This window comes from Diospyros lotus, chromosome 7, assembly GCF_014633365.1.
Source record: "Diospyros lotus cultivar Yz01 chromosome 7, ASM1463336v1, whole genome shotgun sequence".
NCBI lineage: Eukaryota > Viridiplantae > Streptophyta > Magnoliopsida > Ericales > Ebenaceae > Diospyros > Diospyros lotus.
In genome coordinates this window covers 628,313-645,047 of record NC_068344.1, presented here as the reverse complement: position 1 = coordinate 645,047, position 16,735 = coordinate 628,313, and the positions used below count along the sequence as shown (strand labels likewise).

At 37.5% G+C, this 16,735-nt stretch overlaps 1 protein-coding gene and 1 long non-coding RNA gene across 4 annotated transcripts in view; one reads left to right on the top strand and one right to left on the bottom strand.

Moving 5' to 3' along the window:
• Nucleotides 1–16,735, bottom strand: part of LOC127806709 (uncharacterized) — a 74,776-nt gene that overhangs the window by 38,411 nt on the left and 19,630 nt on the right. The window contains exon 1 of one of the 2 annotated variants that reach the window (XR_008024490.1): nucleotides 11,010–11,108. The exons of the other annotated variant lie outside the window; for it this stretch is intronic. This is a non-coding gene — a long non-coding RNA (uncharacterized LOC127806709). Of the gene's footprint in view, nucleotides 1–11,009; nucleotides 11,109–16,735 lie in introns of those variants that run through there. 2 annotated transcript variants of the gene reach the window in all.
• LOC127806698 (receptor-like protein kinase FERONIA) overlaps nucleotides 10,675–16,735 on the top strand; it is a 66,742-nt gene continuing 60,681 nt past the window's right edge. The window contains exon 1 of one of the 2 annotated variants that reach the window (XR_008024487.1): nucleotides 10,675–11,775. Coding sequence is in view for 1 of the 2 variants with exons in the window: in XM_052344152.1 (XP_052200112.1) it covers nucleotides 10,702–11,775 (1,074 nt within the window). In the remaining variant the exon portion in view is untranslated. The remainder of the gene's footprint in view (nucleotides 11,776–16,735) is intronic. The other variant, XM_052344152.1, reaches the window with a different exon arrangement.

Below are 16,735 nucleotides of genomic sequence, written 5' to 3'. Positions count from 1 at the left end.
TACAAAAGGGATGAGAGTACCTGATCGGCGAATAACACAAAGGAGAGAAGATTGAGCTCAAGAATGGTGACTTGCCTCATATAGATTTGGAGTCTCTTATAGAGCAATAGGCATCACTATTCGACACTTGGCTCGAGACATGCCATAATTGCACCGTCAGGCTTGGTGTCGTTTAGCGTCTCATTTTTCAACATTTGGCAGTGTGCCTCTTTCTTTATAGGGCAGTGTGATTGCACTGCCCAGGAAGAATGGCTACTACCAGCGTCAATTCTGTCTCTCTCAATTAAATTTTTTATATATATATATTTATTGTTTTTTTTTTATATTTTTAATTTTATTAATTTTTTTTTAATTTTTTTTTAGGGGCCCGATAAAATCATATATACCACACAAGACAATATTATCAAGTCAACCAAAATTATTTGCACAATGGATCAATTTCAAATACCAATAAATTAATTCTTAAGTACACCTTACCCCCAACTTAAATTGCGCATTGTCCTCAATCGGCAATAAAAAGGATAGAAGATAGGCATACCTGGCGGTCTTCAATACATGAACTCGTATGCAAAAGTTTTATTTAGACTTCACACAGAAGAACACTATTTAAGTAATGCAGAAAAGAAACAAATTTTTTATATACTTTTTTTTTTGGTTTTTTTTTTGTTTTTTATTTTATTTATTTATTTTTTATTTTAAAAAAAAAAATCTAGAAACATCCATTTAACCTAAATGGAAAGGTGGTCTTTTAACGTTAGATTCCCAGACGAAATGAAACTGCCATTACTCATCAGATGATGGTGCGTCATCCAAATCCACAACTCCTTCATTCTTCTCAATACTACCCTGGTATGGTTTCAACCTATGACCATTGACTGTAAGAAGTTGTTCTGACTCTGGATTTTCTATCTCAAATGCCCCATATCCTGAGATGGACTTGATTACAAAGGGGCCAACCCATCGAGACTTCAATTTTCCTAGGAATAGATGCAATCGAGAATCATACAAGAGTACTTGTTGCCCTACCTGAAAGCTTTTTCGAATGATGTGCCGATCATGTAACTCTTTCATGCGAACCTTGGCCAATCGTGCATTCTCAAATGCCTCATTCCGAATTTCCTCGAGTTCATTCAATTGGAGCTTCCTAGAGAGACCTACTTCAGTTAGACTCTTGTTGATCTTTTGAATTGCCCAATATGCTTTATGCTCAATTTCCACTGGCAGATGACAAGATTTACCGTATACTAGCCTATAGGAAGACATTCCTAAAATTGTTTTGTAAGTTGTCCTGTACGCCCAAAGAGCGTCTACTAGTCGTAAGGACCAATCCTTACGATAAGCAGTAACAGTCTTTTCCAATATGCGCTTAATCTCCCTATTGGCTAACTCGGCTTGACCATTGATTTGGGGATGGTATGGTGTTGCAACCTTATGCAGTACACCATATTTCTTCATTAATCCTGCCACAACTTTATTACAAAAATGGGAACCCCCATCACTGATGATTGCTCGTGGCATCCCAAATCGACTGAAAATGTTTTCTTTTAAAAATTTCACCACAGTCCTATGGTCATTTGTTCTAGCAGGGATTGCTTCGACCCATTTGGACACATAGTCGACAGCAAGTAAGATGTATTCATGACCAAATGAATTGACAAATGGGCCCATAAAGTCCATACCCCAACAGTCAAAAACTTCTAACACTTGGATCGGATGTAATGGCATCATGTTTCTCCTCGACAGACTTCCTAACCTTTGACATCGATCGTAACTTGAACAAAACTTGTACACATCCTTGAACAGTGTCGGCCAATAAAATCCACTTTGAAAAATTTTTGCAACTGTTTTTTTGATAGAAAAATGGCCTCCACATGCAAGAGTATGACAGAAATTCATAACACTTTGTTGCTCATGATCGGGTATGCATATGCGGACGATTTGGTCAGGACAATACTTGAAGAGGTATGGCTCATCCCAAAAGAAAGTTCTGACTTTTCTGAAGAATTTATGCCTATCTAGCTTATTCCAATGGTCTGGGATCAGACCAGTTGCCAGGTAGTTTGCAATGTCGGCATACCAAGGGACAACAGATGATGCATGAATAACATTCACTTCAAATAATTGCTCATCAGGAAAATTGTCATGGATTGGTTCATCAAATTGTGTGAGATTTTGACTCGGAATTCTTGACAAATGGTCAGCCACCACATTCTCGACTCCCTTCTTGTCTCTGATTTCAATATTGAACTCGTGAAGGAGTAAGATCCATCGGAGGAAACGGGGTTTTGCATCTTGCTTTGTGAACAGATACTTCAAAGCAGCGTGATCAGTAAAGATGATCACTAGTGACCCTACGAGGTAAGATCGGAACTTGTCTAAGGCAAAGACAACTGCTAGTAACTCTTTCTCTGTAGTGGTATAATTCTTTTGTGCCTCATTCAGAGTTTTGCTAGCATAGTATATCACGTGAGGTTTCTTATCCTTCCTCTTCCCTAACACAGCTCTTACCGCGTAATCACTAGCATCGCACATAAGTTCAAATGGGAGGGACCAATCAGGGGACTGAATGATAGGTGCAGAAATGAGTGATTTCTTCAACTTCTCAAAAGCAACTTGACATTCATTGTTCCACTCAAAAGGTATGTCAATGGCCAGGATGCGGCATAAAGGTCTGGCTATGGCACTGAATGAAGCGATAAATCGCTTATAAAAACCAGCATGGCCAAGAAAAGACCTAACCTCTCTCACGTTTCTTGGGGCGGGTAAATTTTGAATTGACTCAACCTTGGACTGATCAACCTCAATACCCCTAGAGGAAACAATATGTCCCAAAACACTTCCTTGAGTAACCATGAAATGACACTTCTCCCAATTGAGCACTAAATTCGTTTCTTTACATCGGACCAGAATTTTCTCCAAATTTTCCAAACAACTCTCAAAACTGTCTCCGTACACTGAGAAGTCATCCATGAAGACTTCTACCACATTCTCAACCAATTCACTGAAAATACTCATCATGCATCTTTGAAAGGTTGCAGGTGCATTGCACAGACCAAATGGCATTCGTCTGTAGGCAAATGTCCCAAATGGACATGTGAACGTGGTTTTCTCTTGATCTTCTAAGGCAATTTCAATCTGATTGTACCCAGAATACCCATCTAAGAAACAGTATAAGGCATGTCCTGCTATTTTCTCTAACACCTGATCCAAAAATGGAAGCGGAAAATGATCCTTCCTAGTCATAGAGTTGAGCTTCCTGTAATCTATGCACATCCGCCATCCAGTCTGGATGCGTGTAGGAATGAGCTCATTGTTCTCATTTGCTATCACAGTGACTCCTGACTTCTTAGGTACAACTTGAGTTGGACTAACCCATTTGGAATTAGATATAGGATAGATGATGCCAGCATCTAAGAGCTTCAATACCTCCCCCCTAACCACTTCCTTCATGTTTGGGTTTAACCTTCTCTGCATTGTCTAACCGGCTTTGTATCTTCTTCCAAGAAAATTCTGTGGGTACAAATTAAGGGACTAATGCCATGCAGGTCTTCTATAGTCCATCCTAGAACTTCCTTGTGTACCTTTAACAGATTCAGTAATTTTTTCTCCTGTTAAGGATTCAGACTTGATGAGATTACCACCGGCAAAGATTCTCCTTCTCCTAGGAATGCATACTTCAGGTTGTTTGGCAATGGTTTCCTTTCAGGTGCGGGTGAGCAGCTTAAGACATATTCAGTTTTCTCTCGAGAGCAATCTTGTTGCTCCAAAAATTCCTCCAACTCAAAATTTTCCTGAACATATTCGCAGTTAATGTACTCCTCACTCAATGTCTGTATCAGATCAGCTTCTTCAGTTTCATTCTCCACATCAGGTTGTTTGGAAACCCTAAAAATGTTTGTTTCCAAAGTCATGTTTCCAAATGACAATTTTAGAATTCCATTCCTACAATTGATGATGGCATTTGACGTGGCAAGGAATGGTCGGCCTAAGATGACTGGCACAGGAGGCTGAGGCCCCTGATGCGGATGTGTGTCCAAAACGATGAAGTCCACTGGAAAGTAGAACTTATCGATTTGTACTAGAACATCCTCCACAATTCCTCGTGGAACTTTGACTGATCGATCAGCCAGCTGAAGGGTCACTCTAGTGGGTTTGAGCTCACCTAATCCCAATTGTTGATACACACTGTATGGCAACAAGTTGACACTAGCTCCTAAATCCAAGAGTGCCTGATCAACCTTTTGACTTCCTATGATGCATGAAATGGTTGGACAGCCTGGGTCTTTGTATTTGGGAGGAGTTTTGAATTGGAGAATGGCACTGACTTGTTCAGTCAGGAAAGCTTTTTCATGCACATTTGTTCTTCTTTTGACAGTACATAGATTTTTCAAAAATTTTGCATATGAAGGTGTTTGTTTGATTGCATCCAACAGCGGGATGTTGATTCTCACTTGCTTAAACACTTCATATATATCTGCATTTTGTTGTTCTTTTTTCAGATGATTCAACCTTTGTGGAAAAGGTGGTTTGGGCCTGTATTGAATTTCTTTCCCATTTTCTTTTTGTTTTTCATTTTTCTCATTTTTTTCATTTTTCTCATTTTTCTCATTTTTTTCATTTTTCTCATTTTTTTCATTTTTTTCATTTTTCTCCACGGTGGATTCATGATCTTTTGGTTATTCTTCTTCAGCGACAGGTTGGTTTATCCTAGGGTCAGTTGGTTTTTCAATTACTCTTCCACTTCTTAGGGTAGTCACTGCTTGCACTTGTTCGTGAGTGTTGGTTTCACTATTTGAGGTTTCTACCTGGTTGGTTTGTCTAATTGGGTTAGGATTGGTTTGGGATGGAAACCTTCCGGGTTCTCTCACACTCAATGTTTGTGTTAATTTGGTCAACTGGCTCCTAATGTCTTCTACAGCTCTATTTGTTTGGTCTTGATTTTTGACAAGCTGAGCAACCTGATTGTTGATGACTGTTTGACTTTGGAAGAACTGGTGTAAGGTATCTTCCAAAGATCTCCTGTGAGAAGGTTGGTAAGTATTGGATGTCAAACCTTGATTTTGTTGGAAGGAGTGTTGTTGTGGAGGGAAAGGTGGTTGAGAATGATTTCCAGAATCATTTCTCCAAGAAAAATTGGGGTGATTTCTATTATTGGGATGGTATGAATTGTAGTTCTGATTATTCCCATAATAGGCTCCACTCTGATTTTGATTTTGTCTCCCCTCAAAGTTGTGTGAATGATTGTTATTAGTCTGCCCATACAATACCTCCTTGAAAGCAGGTAGGGTAGGGCATTCTTCAGTTGAATGGTCTGTTGCATCACACACAGCACACTTTACTTCCACTTGATTAACGGATTGCACTTTTTTGGGTTCCATGTTTTCAACTTTCTTTGTTAAAGCAGTTAGTCTTGCATTTAAATCGTCACTCTCACTCAGTTGGTATCTCCCTCTAGGTTGTGGATTTTCTCTTGAATCAAGAACAGATGTTGGACCAACTTTCCAGTTTCTTGTATTCTCTGTCACTGTGTCAAAGAAGTGAAAAGCTTCTTCTGGAGTCTTCTCATAGAATTCTCCATTGCACATTGTAGAGACTAGCATTTTCAATTGGGGAGTGAGTGAATCATAAAAGAAACTGACCACTCTCCATTGCTCAAAAACATGGTGAGGACAAGTGTGAAGAAGGTTTTTAAACCTTTCCCACGCTTGAGAAAATTTTTCATTTGATTTATAAGCAAAGTTCATGATTTGTCTTTGAAAAGTAGCAGTTCTGTTGGCAAGAAAGTATTTTTTTAAGAAAGTTGCTTGCATTTCTCTCCAAATTCCTATAGATCTAGGTGGGAGAGTGCCTAACCAAATTTTTGCCTTATCTTTCAGTGAGAATGGAAAGAGTTTTAATCTTATGACATCCTCATTTGTTGTATGGTCCATGCAAGTGCTACATACTTCCTCAAATTCTTTCATATGAGTATATGGATTTTCAGAATCCATGCCATGAAAAGTTGGTAACAATTGGATTGTGCCAAGTTTGAAGTTAAACCTATGATGGTTGATGGGAAGAATAATGCATGAAGGGGTTGTCTGCCTAGGAGGATGAAGATACTCCCTAAGGGATCTAATCATCTCCTGATCAATGGGATCAGGGTCACCGTGGTCACTACCACGTGCAGAAATGTTGTGTGCAAATGGCATGTTCTCGTTGTGTTGAGACATGAGTGATTGATATTCTATAGTTCTACCTGACCTAAGTATCATACACCATATACAAATAAAATAAAAATAAAGAAAAAAAAGAGAAACAGAGTTACCGAATTTATCAGGAGATGCTTATTCTTATTTTTTTTTCTTTTTGTTTTTGCCTCAATCTCCCCGGCAACGGCGCCAAAATTTGGCTGCACTCTCACCCTGCAATTAAAACACAGAACAAAACACAATAAAAATTTTATATATATATTTTTTTTTATTTAGGTGAGAGGTTTATACTCGTCAGTGTATGAGTGCAGTTGTAGTCCAAATTTAAATTTATATTTTCTAGATGAGTCTAGGTCGTCCACTGAGAGATTTATTTATGGCAAAAGCAAAAGAATGTCACACACAAGCACACGCATTTCGATGAATTGGTAACAAGATTTTGTTTTATGAATTTTTTTTTATAACAAATATTAGAAAATAAAGCAAGGTAGAAGTTAAAATAAATGCTTAATGTGAGGATATTAAATTGGATAGCACTTGAGTTAAGACAATTTCAGCACCAACCCATTAATTCCCAAATTTTAACAAATAAGATTAGTAACATTAATTTAATTTCAAATATGAGGGTTTGTTACTAAATGCAATTAGAGATGATGATAGTTCTAGTTTAAGCAATCCCCATACATGATATGCGGAATTCTAAATTAAGCAACTACCATAAATCTAATTACAATTAATATACAAAACAATTAAATTAATCATCCGGGTTTGGGTATGATAGCGTTTCCAGTTCTAGTAACTCTCATGTGTGACATGAAAGCTCTAAGTTAGGCTTACGCTCCAATCCAAACCTAGTGATTTCCCAATAATTAAAACTCACTCATACTGAAATTTAAATTAATGATACTCATTTTAAGCGCAGCTTTCTTTGGTAAGATTACAAGAGAAAACAAGAGAGAGAATAAGAGCAATTCTCTAAGGGAAACTCTAAGAGCAAAACTAAACTTTGATTCAAGTAATAACCACCTCCCACAAATGCACCAAAGTGAGCTATTTATAGCTCACAAGATGCAATACAAGCCACACAATTATTCAACAAAACATTCACCTAACTAATGGAAGAAAATTAGGTAAAAGACAAAAAATACAAAAGACTTTGTGTGGTGGACTTCTCATAAGAATACAAAAGACTTTAGGTGGTAAATCACTTAAAAAAATTACAAAACAAAGAAAAGTCTTCTACAAATTGGGATTTGTTGGGCCTTTGATTGGTCTTGGGCCTTTGGTTGATCTTGGGCCTTTGGTTGGATTTCATTTGATAGTTGGGCCAGGTGCACTTGAAACATCATTTAACCTCCATAATTGGCCTTTGAATTTGAGCAATTTTAAAATGGGTAATCCAATGTCTTCGATTATGCCCCTAATTAATTGTAGAAGCCAACTTCCTTGTTTCATCTTGAAATAATATGTAATACGAATAATTATTTACTTGAAGCATAAATATAAAGCCAAAATAGGGATATAATTCATTAGGATATAGGAAATATTGACCCTTATCATTCTACTCGAAGATTTTGGGTTGTGGGTACTGTAATGAAACTTTAACATTCTGATGTACAGTTTGTGCAAAGAAGGTAAAATGAAAGAAGCCCAGTTAATTTTTGATCAAATTGGGAAGTAGGGTTTGAGGCCTAGTGCTGTTAGTTCAATACGTTGATAAATGATTACTGTAAGTTGGGAAATTTGGAGGAAGGGTTTAGGTTAAAAAGGGTTATGGAAGACATAAATGTTTCTCCCAATGCCTATACTTACAGTGTCTTGATTAATGGATTTTGCAAGAATAGTAGGTTAGATGATGCAAATCGACTGTTTGATGAAATGTGTGACAGAGGATTGGTGCCAAATGATGTTATTTTTACTAATTTAATTGATGGGAACTGCACGCATGGAAGGGTTGGCTTTGATTATGCTGCTTGTGAGATTGTGATTATGGGTTGGAGCAGACAAAAAGAACCCACACTGGTACATATATATATTAGGAATTAGAGCAAACTCTAATTATAGATTAGGAAGTTCATATCTGTTATGAAGTTTAACAAATATTTTTTTATTTATTCTTTTTTCATTTGTTCATTTAAATTTATGAACTTTTGAATTTTAACATGTGATCTCTCATGTTGATTTCTCATATAAGAAATTGTATAAAAATTAATCCAAAACTAATCCACAATTGTTCAATAAAGGGCAATAGAAAGACTGACTGAGCAACAACATTGGTAAAATGTAATAATAGGCAATTGCCAAATTAAGACACATAACAGTTAATTAGAGAAGGGATGGGCGGGCTGTGTTGCATCGTCATATAAATTACAACATCTCTTCCTCTTCTTTGTTTGTGTTGGCTGCCTGCTGCAATCAAATTAAACCAAAAAGGGGGAGGGTACAGAGGACACTGAGAAATGGACATATACGAGTCCAATGGCCTGTCATGGCTGATCAATGGGACCCTGAGCCTCTGCCCCCTCCATCCTCAGAGAACGACAAGAAGGGGAAAGACAAAAAGAACAAATCTTACAAGAAGAAACTCAGTCTCCAATGGGTGAAGGTTTTTTGCAATAAATCTCAGAAATAAAATCTAAATCTGATTGATTTCATGCTTCAGAAACTACCTTGTTATCTAAAGAATTTCAAATCGTCTTCCTTCAAAACTATCGATGTCATTTGCTTGTACCCGTAAATACTGTCTTACAAATGTAACCAGCAAATGATGTTGCTGGTTACTCACAAATGATTATATTTTTATACAACCAGCAAACAATGAAAAATGAGTTCTTAATGTACTACTTAATAACAAATATTTGTTTAAAAACTAGCAACTAGCAACTGCAACTAGTAACCTCAAGTCTTCTTCATGTTTCTGTGAATTTCTATGCTCCAAATCTTTGAAATGATGAATTTGAATGATGTGGCTCAACCTATAAAAATGCATAAACAATATAAATCCAAACCTTTAGCATCCAAAGTATATAGAAAAACACTAAACATTCATGGTAAAGAGTAGCAAACCTGTTTTAATAAGCTGTTGATGGGAAATGGACACCACGAGCAGGAAACTTGGGGCACATTACAAGAATTCCTAATAAGCTTGTTTAACTGGAGACCAGTGATAATTGCATTTAGGCATGTGGGTTATGGGCTAGACCAATTTTGTTTTTTGTACTTGTTATTTTGATGCTTCGTTTGCATTTAATAATTGATTGTTATTAAGATAATTTTCCTAACAATCATTTTTGGTTAACAGATTGAGGAACAAAAGAGAACAATTTTTGCAGCCATTTAAAATGGAAAAACAAGATTATTTGGGAAATTTCATATCTTGTTCATTCCTCAAACACCTGGTGTGCATTATTTCCCCATCTCGACGGCAGCAAAGAACGGCGGTGGCTGCAACGGCAGAGGTGTGGCGAGGAAGGCGACGACGGGGGGTGAGGCGAAGAGGTGGGCGCGGCGGTGGCGGTGGCGGTGAGAGGGGGGTGGGTGCGTCGGTGGCAGCAGGTGAGTGCGGTGGGGCTGGCGACGACAGGGGTCGAGCGAGAGGGGAAATGGTGGGACGGTGGCAGCGACGGCTAGAGGGCCGACGACCAGAGCAGGAGCGACAGTAGAGGACAACGATGGCCTTGGCGGAAGGAAGAGAGAGAGAGAAGAAGAAAAAGAAAAAGAAAGCGAGAGAAAAAATAAAACTTACCTGGAAAGTGGGAGGGAAATTTTAGTGGGCGAGAGAGTTGGGGAGGGGGATGGGGTGGAAATGCAAAAAATAAAACTTACCTGTAAGAGTTTCTGTAAGCCCCGTTTGTTGCAGCTTAAATAAATAAATTATAACTTATAATTTCTTAGATTATAACTTCTAAAACTTAAAATAAGTTGTGAACTTGTTTGTTACAATTTCTCAAAAGTTATAGTTAAACAGTTATGGTGTTTGATATCATAAGCTGTAAAATAACTTATTTTTGTATAATTGTCCATAAAGTATAATAGTTATAGAATGATAATTTAAAAATTAATTAGTGTATATGTATAAGTTTCAAGTGTTATAAAAAAATTAATTAGTGTATAGAGAGAAAGGGAGATAACGAGAGAGAAGAAGATATTTGAAAATGGAGATAGAGGTGGAGAAGAGAGACCATTGATTGCGTAGGCAGAAGAATAATTATTTGTTAAAAATAAGAGCAAAATTATCAAAAAAATATAACTGTTTAATCAGAAGTTATAGAAGCTGGGGTACCCCAACTTTGAAACAGCCAACTTCTACCCTTTCTAAAAACTAATAGAAGTTATAAGTTAAAATTCTAAAAACTAAAACAAACACTACATATCCATTTTTTTTTTAAATTAGGAGTTAAAATTACACCTAACCTGCAACAAACAGGCGCGTAAGCTATTCCGGACGTGTAGTATTATTCTAATCTATTACATACACCCTCTCTCCTCTACTCTCTTTGATGATCGAAGGATGGGTCTTTGCCTCTTCTTCCTCCATCTAACTATTTTGCTGTCAGTCAGCGAGTTTCCTCCTCTGTGCTCCCCACAACTACTAGCGGATGACATCATCGCCGTCAACTGCGGCTCCTCTGGCAACCCAACTGCTTTAGATGGCCGCCAATGGGCTGGCGACGTTGCTTCCAGATACATCATTTTGCAAGGATCCAGAGGCAGACGCAATTTGGTAAGCTCCTCTCCCGTTGGAAAGCACCTAATTCCTCCTCCTCCTCCTCCTCCTGTCCCCTACATGACCGCCCAGATTTCTCGGTCCACATTCACCTACACTTTCCATGTCACTCCGGGCCAAAAATTCATCCGCCTACATTTCTACCCAACTGAATACCCTGGCTTCGAGAGGTCCAAGGCCTTTTTTACCGTAAAAGCCGGTCCCTATACCCTCCTCAGCAACTTCAGTGCTGCTCTTACCGCTGATGTTTTGGCCTTACCATCATTTGCTAAAGAATTTTGCGTACATGTGGAAGATAGTCAACCATTAATCCTAACATTTTCTCCCTCTTCAGAGGAAGCCTATGCTTTTGTCAATGGGATTGAGATTGTCTCGATCCCAACTGGATTATATCATTCCCGTGAGGGTGATGATCCAGGTGTACACGCTGTTGGCAAGAAATTTAGATATCCTTTCTTCTTGGATACAAGCTTTGCACTTGAGACAGTGCATCGGTTAAATGTTGGCGGAAGCTCCATTTTACCCATAGAGGATACTAGCATGTTCCGAGAGTGGTTTGAGGACTCCAATTATTTCTTAGAATCAAGGGCCGTGCCCGTTACTACCACAATTGGGATCAACTACGCAGTTATACCCACATACTCTGCTCCTACGAGAGTTTACCAAACATACCGGTCAATGACTCGGGACATGCAAGCGAAGGAGCATATCAGTTTTACGTGGAAGCTACCTGTAGATCAAGGATTCAGGTACCTGCTTAGATTCCATTTCTGTGAGCTTGAGTACGACATTAAAGATGTTGGCCAAATGGAGTTCAGCATATTCATTGATAATCAGATTGCTGAGGCTAATGCTGACCTTATCAAATGGGCTGGTGGAAATGGAATTGCTGTGTACAGAGACTACATGGTGATGATGGAAGGAGATCGGACAGTGGGCAAGCGTGATATGACAATAACTCTAAGCCCTCACAAGAGCCACGACAACATGGGGAACATGGAACACAGTGCTGATGCAATTCTAAAGGGGCTGGAGGTGTTCAAGTTGAGCAACCCCGACAACAACCTTGCCGGGGTGAACATGGTTCCCATTGCACATGCTTCGACATCTCATAATTCAAAGCCTCAGAAGTTAGTGCTTGGTTATGGCATTTATACCATTGCTAATAGTCTAATAATTTTACTCATCACATTGAATGTTGTTGTTTATCCATTGGCCTATTTGGGTCAAAAATCTGGACAAGAAGACACCCTATCATCATTACCTTCGGAAGGGCCATATCGCCGCTTCTCACTTGCTCAGCTCCAATCAGCAACCAGAAACTTTGACGACGGATTAGTCGTTGGAAGTGGTGGATTTGGTTACGTTTATAAGGGACTCATTAATGGAGGGACAACCACAGTTGCCATTAAGCGGATGAAACCAACGTCTAGGCAAGGCCCAAATGAGTTTTGGATGGAAATTGATACGATATCTAAATTTCGACACAAGCATCTTGTTAGCCTTCTGGGCTACTGTGACGAATGGGATGAGAAGATCCTGGTGTATGAGTATATGGAGCAGGGTACACTTGCTAAACATCTCTACAAAAAGAATACTGAAGAAAATGGCAACGTTTGTCATATGCCGTGGGAGCAAAGGCTCAAGATTTGCATTGGTGCTGCCGGTGGGTTGGATTACCTCCACACTGGTATTCAGGGTGGTGTCATTCATAGAGACGTGAAGACCACTAACATTTTACTGAACAAGGACATGGTGGCTAAGGTTTCAGATTTTGGATTATGTAAAATGGGCACCACGAGCGATTCTGTTTCCCATGTTAGCACAAATGTTAAAGGCACATTTGGTTATTTTGATCCACATTATTTCTCCACCCGCAAACTAACCAAGAAATCAGATGTGTATGCCTTTGGCGTGGTGCTCTTAGAAGTGCTTTGTGGGAGGCCAGCAGTGGATTTAAGCCTCGAGGAGGAGCAACACAGTCTATCCTCTTGGGCTCAAGGCTGCATCAAAGATGGAAAACTTGATGAAATTATTGACCCCATTTTGAGGGATCAATTACCAATACCATCAAAAAGCCTTGAGGTGTTTGCAGAAGTTGCTAGGAAATGTCTGCACACGCATCCAAATGGACGCCCTACAATGGCTGATGTGGTGGTTAGCCTTGAGCATGCATTAGCTGAAATCTCCTCCCCTTCCACTCCAGTGCAATATAACGAGAATATACCCCTAAGCAAGACCCCTTCCACTTCAGTGCAATATAATGAAAATATACCCCCAAGCAAGAATGGGGCAGAGGGAAAGTCCACCAAGATGTTCCAGAAGATCAATTTTCCCAGTTCAGCCAGAAGTACGGATTTTTTATTTAGGATATACGCTGGGTTTTTGTATTTTTCTTCCAGGAGTTTCCTTTTCAGCTGCAGAAATATTTCGCATTATCTTCTTACATCTTATGTTTATGTAACTGGAATTGGATTTAGCTATTATCTAAAACTTTTTTGTTGTTGTTTGAATATGGCAGTGAAGATACCCTGGATGCTCAGCTTGGCTCATCGTTTAGATAAAAATTCCACTCCAGGGAATGAACAGATCAGCACATCCAGAACTGCTGCCACTCAGCCATGTATCAATGGGCAGGGCTTACGCACCTCCAATTTAAGGATCTTCAGTTTTTCAGAATTGAAAAAGGCTACCAAAAATTTCAGTTTGGATATGTTCTTGGGATATGGGATTGAAGGAACAAGCGTCTACAAAGGTTGGCTTAAGGAGGGAGTGCCATTATTGAACAGTAGTAGGTCAGCCGTTGCCATCAGGAGGTTGTCCTGTGAGTACATTCAAGTTTGTCTCCAGGTACTTCAAGTAACACCAGTTAGGGGATGAATAAAACTGTCAACAAATCTTAACTAGTCTTTCAATTCTGTCTTTACCTGGTTAGTCATTGATACTTATAATGTTCTAGTTATCAGTTTCATCAAAACCCTGAAATATATATAAGTTTCATTGTCTTCTATTGCCAAAAATCTACATTTCGAATAACTCAAGTGAAGAATAACTTGTACTCAAGAAATAGACTCCATTTATTAGCATGTTTCTTTTAGAAGATTTGTTTCATAAACTGCAACTAGTTGCCTGAAGAATATCTAACTAATGTTATTATTAATACAATATCTTAGCTTAATATTATTATAACATTTATTTTATTTATTTTATTAATATTACAAACAACAGAATACAATGTATACTTTTTTCATTATATAAATAGTTATATAATTATGTTAATATTATATATTTATATTTTATGAATTATTTAAAAATATGAAATATTTTATTAGCAAATCAAAATTTTATTAGAAATATGAATCACAGCTATACTTTTTTATGTCTTATATTTTCTATTATAATATAAGATCCATATCAACGAAGGGATGGATGCTCTGCTTATCCTAGTCCTTAATGTTGGTGGAGAATTTAAGCATGTTGCTCTATGATCCACTACAGTAGCAAAATCTACTGATAATTATACAAAGTATGGCTTCTAGGTCTGTATCATCACTTTTCTTTAAGAGTTAATTCACTTCGACCAAAAACTGAGTTAGCGCGGATTGGGGTATCCCAAAATAGCCTTTAGGATACAGACAGAAGCCTATGTTTGAATGTGTTCTACACAAAACGTATTTAAACTTCTGAGTAATCATCAATGACAACAACGCTATCAAAGTCTTCAACATTGTTTTTGTAGTAAACAAGCTTGTTTTTGTAATAAACAAGCTTTAAGGATGATTCAGATACATGGAAAACTTTTGTTCTCTCTTTTAACCAAATGAGAACGCTATTTATAGTTTTGCTCATACCCTTTCTGGAAAGTTTTGATTTTTTCATATAGTCACAATATTATCCTTATGTAGTTAAATTACCAACCTTGGCACCTTTTATTGAGAAGGTGTGACCGTTGGAATAGTCACCAATATAACTAGTTGCCTTTTAATGAAAAGGTGTGACCATTAGAATTGTCACCAAATTAACTACACCTTTACAAAGAGCTGTGACTCTTAGAGAACAGTCACTTGAGTAGCTAGTTGTTATTTAACAATCGTCATATCTTCTCATGAATAGATGTGACTTCTTGTAAACTGTTTCATTATTGAAATTGTTCCAACACTTAATCTTGTGCTAGCAAAAACAACGGTCATAATCCCATCTAATCTCACAGTAGTTCTAGTACTACAAAATTTAATCGCCCACACGAACATACCATTGGAGTAATAACAGGAAGTAGATTTCTTTATTTTTTTAATAATTAACGGTGGCCAAGATGAAGTTTGTGTTGAAAATGATGTAAATAAAGAATGATCAAATGGAATTCTCATTAGGGCTTGAAACTTTTAGGAGATGGAGATTTTTCATGACTAATAATACCATATAATACAAGTATACTTGTGCAGAGAGTATTTCAGAAGAATAGTAGAATTCTTATTATATATAAGTATGATCGATACAACCCTAGTTGTAGTATTAGGAGGGCATAACAGCTCTTTTCTAAAAAAGGAAAAAATATTAGATATATACAATAATAGAAAACAATATATACACAGAATCTAGGACTAAAATAGGAAACAAATCTGGTTATTAAGAGCTGACAGTCTCCTTAAAATCAGAGATTGATTCTTAGAAAATATCCTGATTTGTTCTCCGGATTTCCAGATCCATTCATGGAATCTAAGCACCAATACAGATACAATAAACATGTTCATAATTGTGCATTCTATTGGAGTATTAAGCTCATGCATTGCATTGTGGAACTATTGGAGAGAGTGCAATAGCATAATTAAGATTTGACATCAGTGACTTGCCTTCTCAATTCCAATAGAACTTAAGTTTGATTTTGGGCCTAAAAATGATAGAATAGATCAATTCTATTTTTGCAATCAATTTTGATATTATTCATGATTGTATATGCGGCAATATGCATACATTTTATATTATTAGTCTACTCACACAAAAAAATCAGCTTATGTCAAACGCACAAGTTGTACTTTTTTTTCATTTATTTGTTTGTTTATTTGTTAGTTGAGAGAAAATAAAACAGAAAAAATATTAGTTTAGAACAGAGGTAGAATCTAACCAATCAAATTGAGACCAAACTCAACTAAACCAAACTGAATTGGCTCGGGCAATTCGGTTCCATAATTAGTTCAATGGGTTTGGGTCCAAACTCTTAGAACCAGAAAGCTGGCTTTGCCTGATCTGTGTGTTGTGTGCACCCTTACCAAAGAGTGAGCATATCGATACATAGATTTAATCTTATTTAAGGATGAAGGGTTTGGCATGGACTTGCCTTGTAAAGGCTCGCATGGTTAGGTTGTGACCAACAGGCACTTTATGTGTAAGAGGGATGGGAGATCAATATGCCATATATTCTCTTGCTACATGGATTTCTCATTCTTGGTGTACAATAGATTATTCTGATGTTTACTTTTTGATGCTTTAGCACTCATGGGGGTGGGCTTGCCCAAGTAGATTGCAACATTAGGTTTGGAAGATTTTACGTTTCTGTAGTGGAGGAATTTTTTTTTTTAAAGAAACGTGGCACATCTTGCAGATGATTTATTACTGTATCTGGCCTAGGATTTGTCCTTTCATACATGCATTCTCTTATAAAAAGATAATAATAGTAATACAAGACAGCTATATGGTCCTACATCTTAGTTTTTTACATGAAATTGAAGTTGTTGATGTTTTATATTTCCTTCTTTTTTATTTTATGATAGCCGTAAATTTGGAATACCACATATTCTCTATTTTTTGCATTTAATATTTG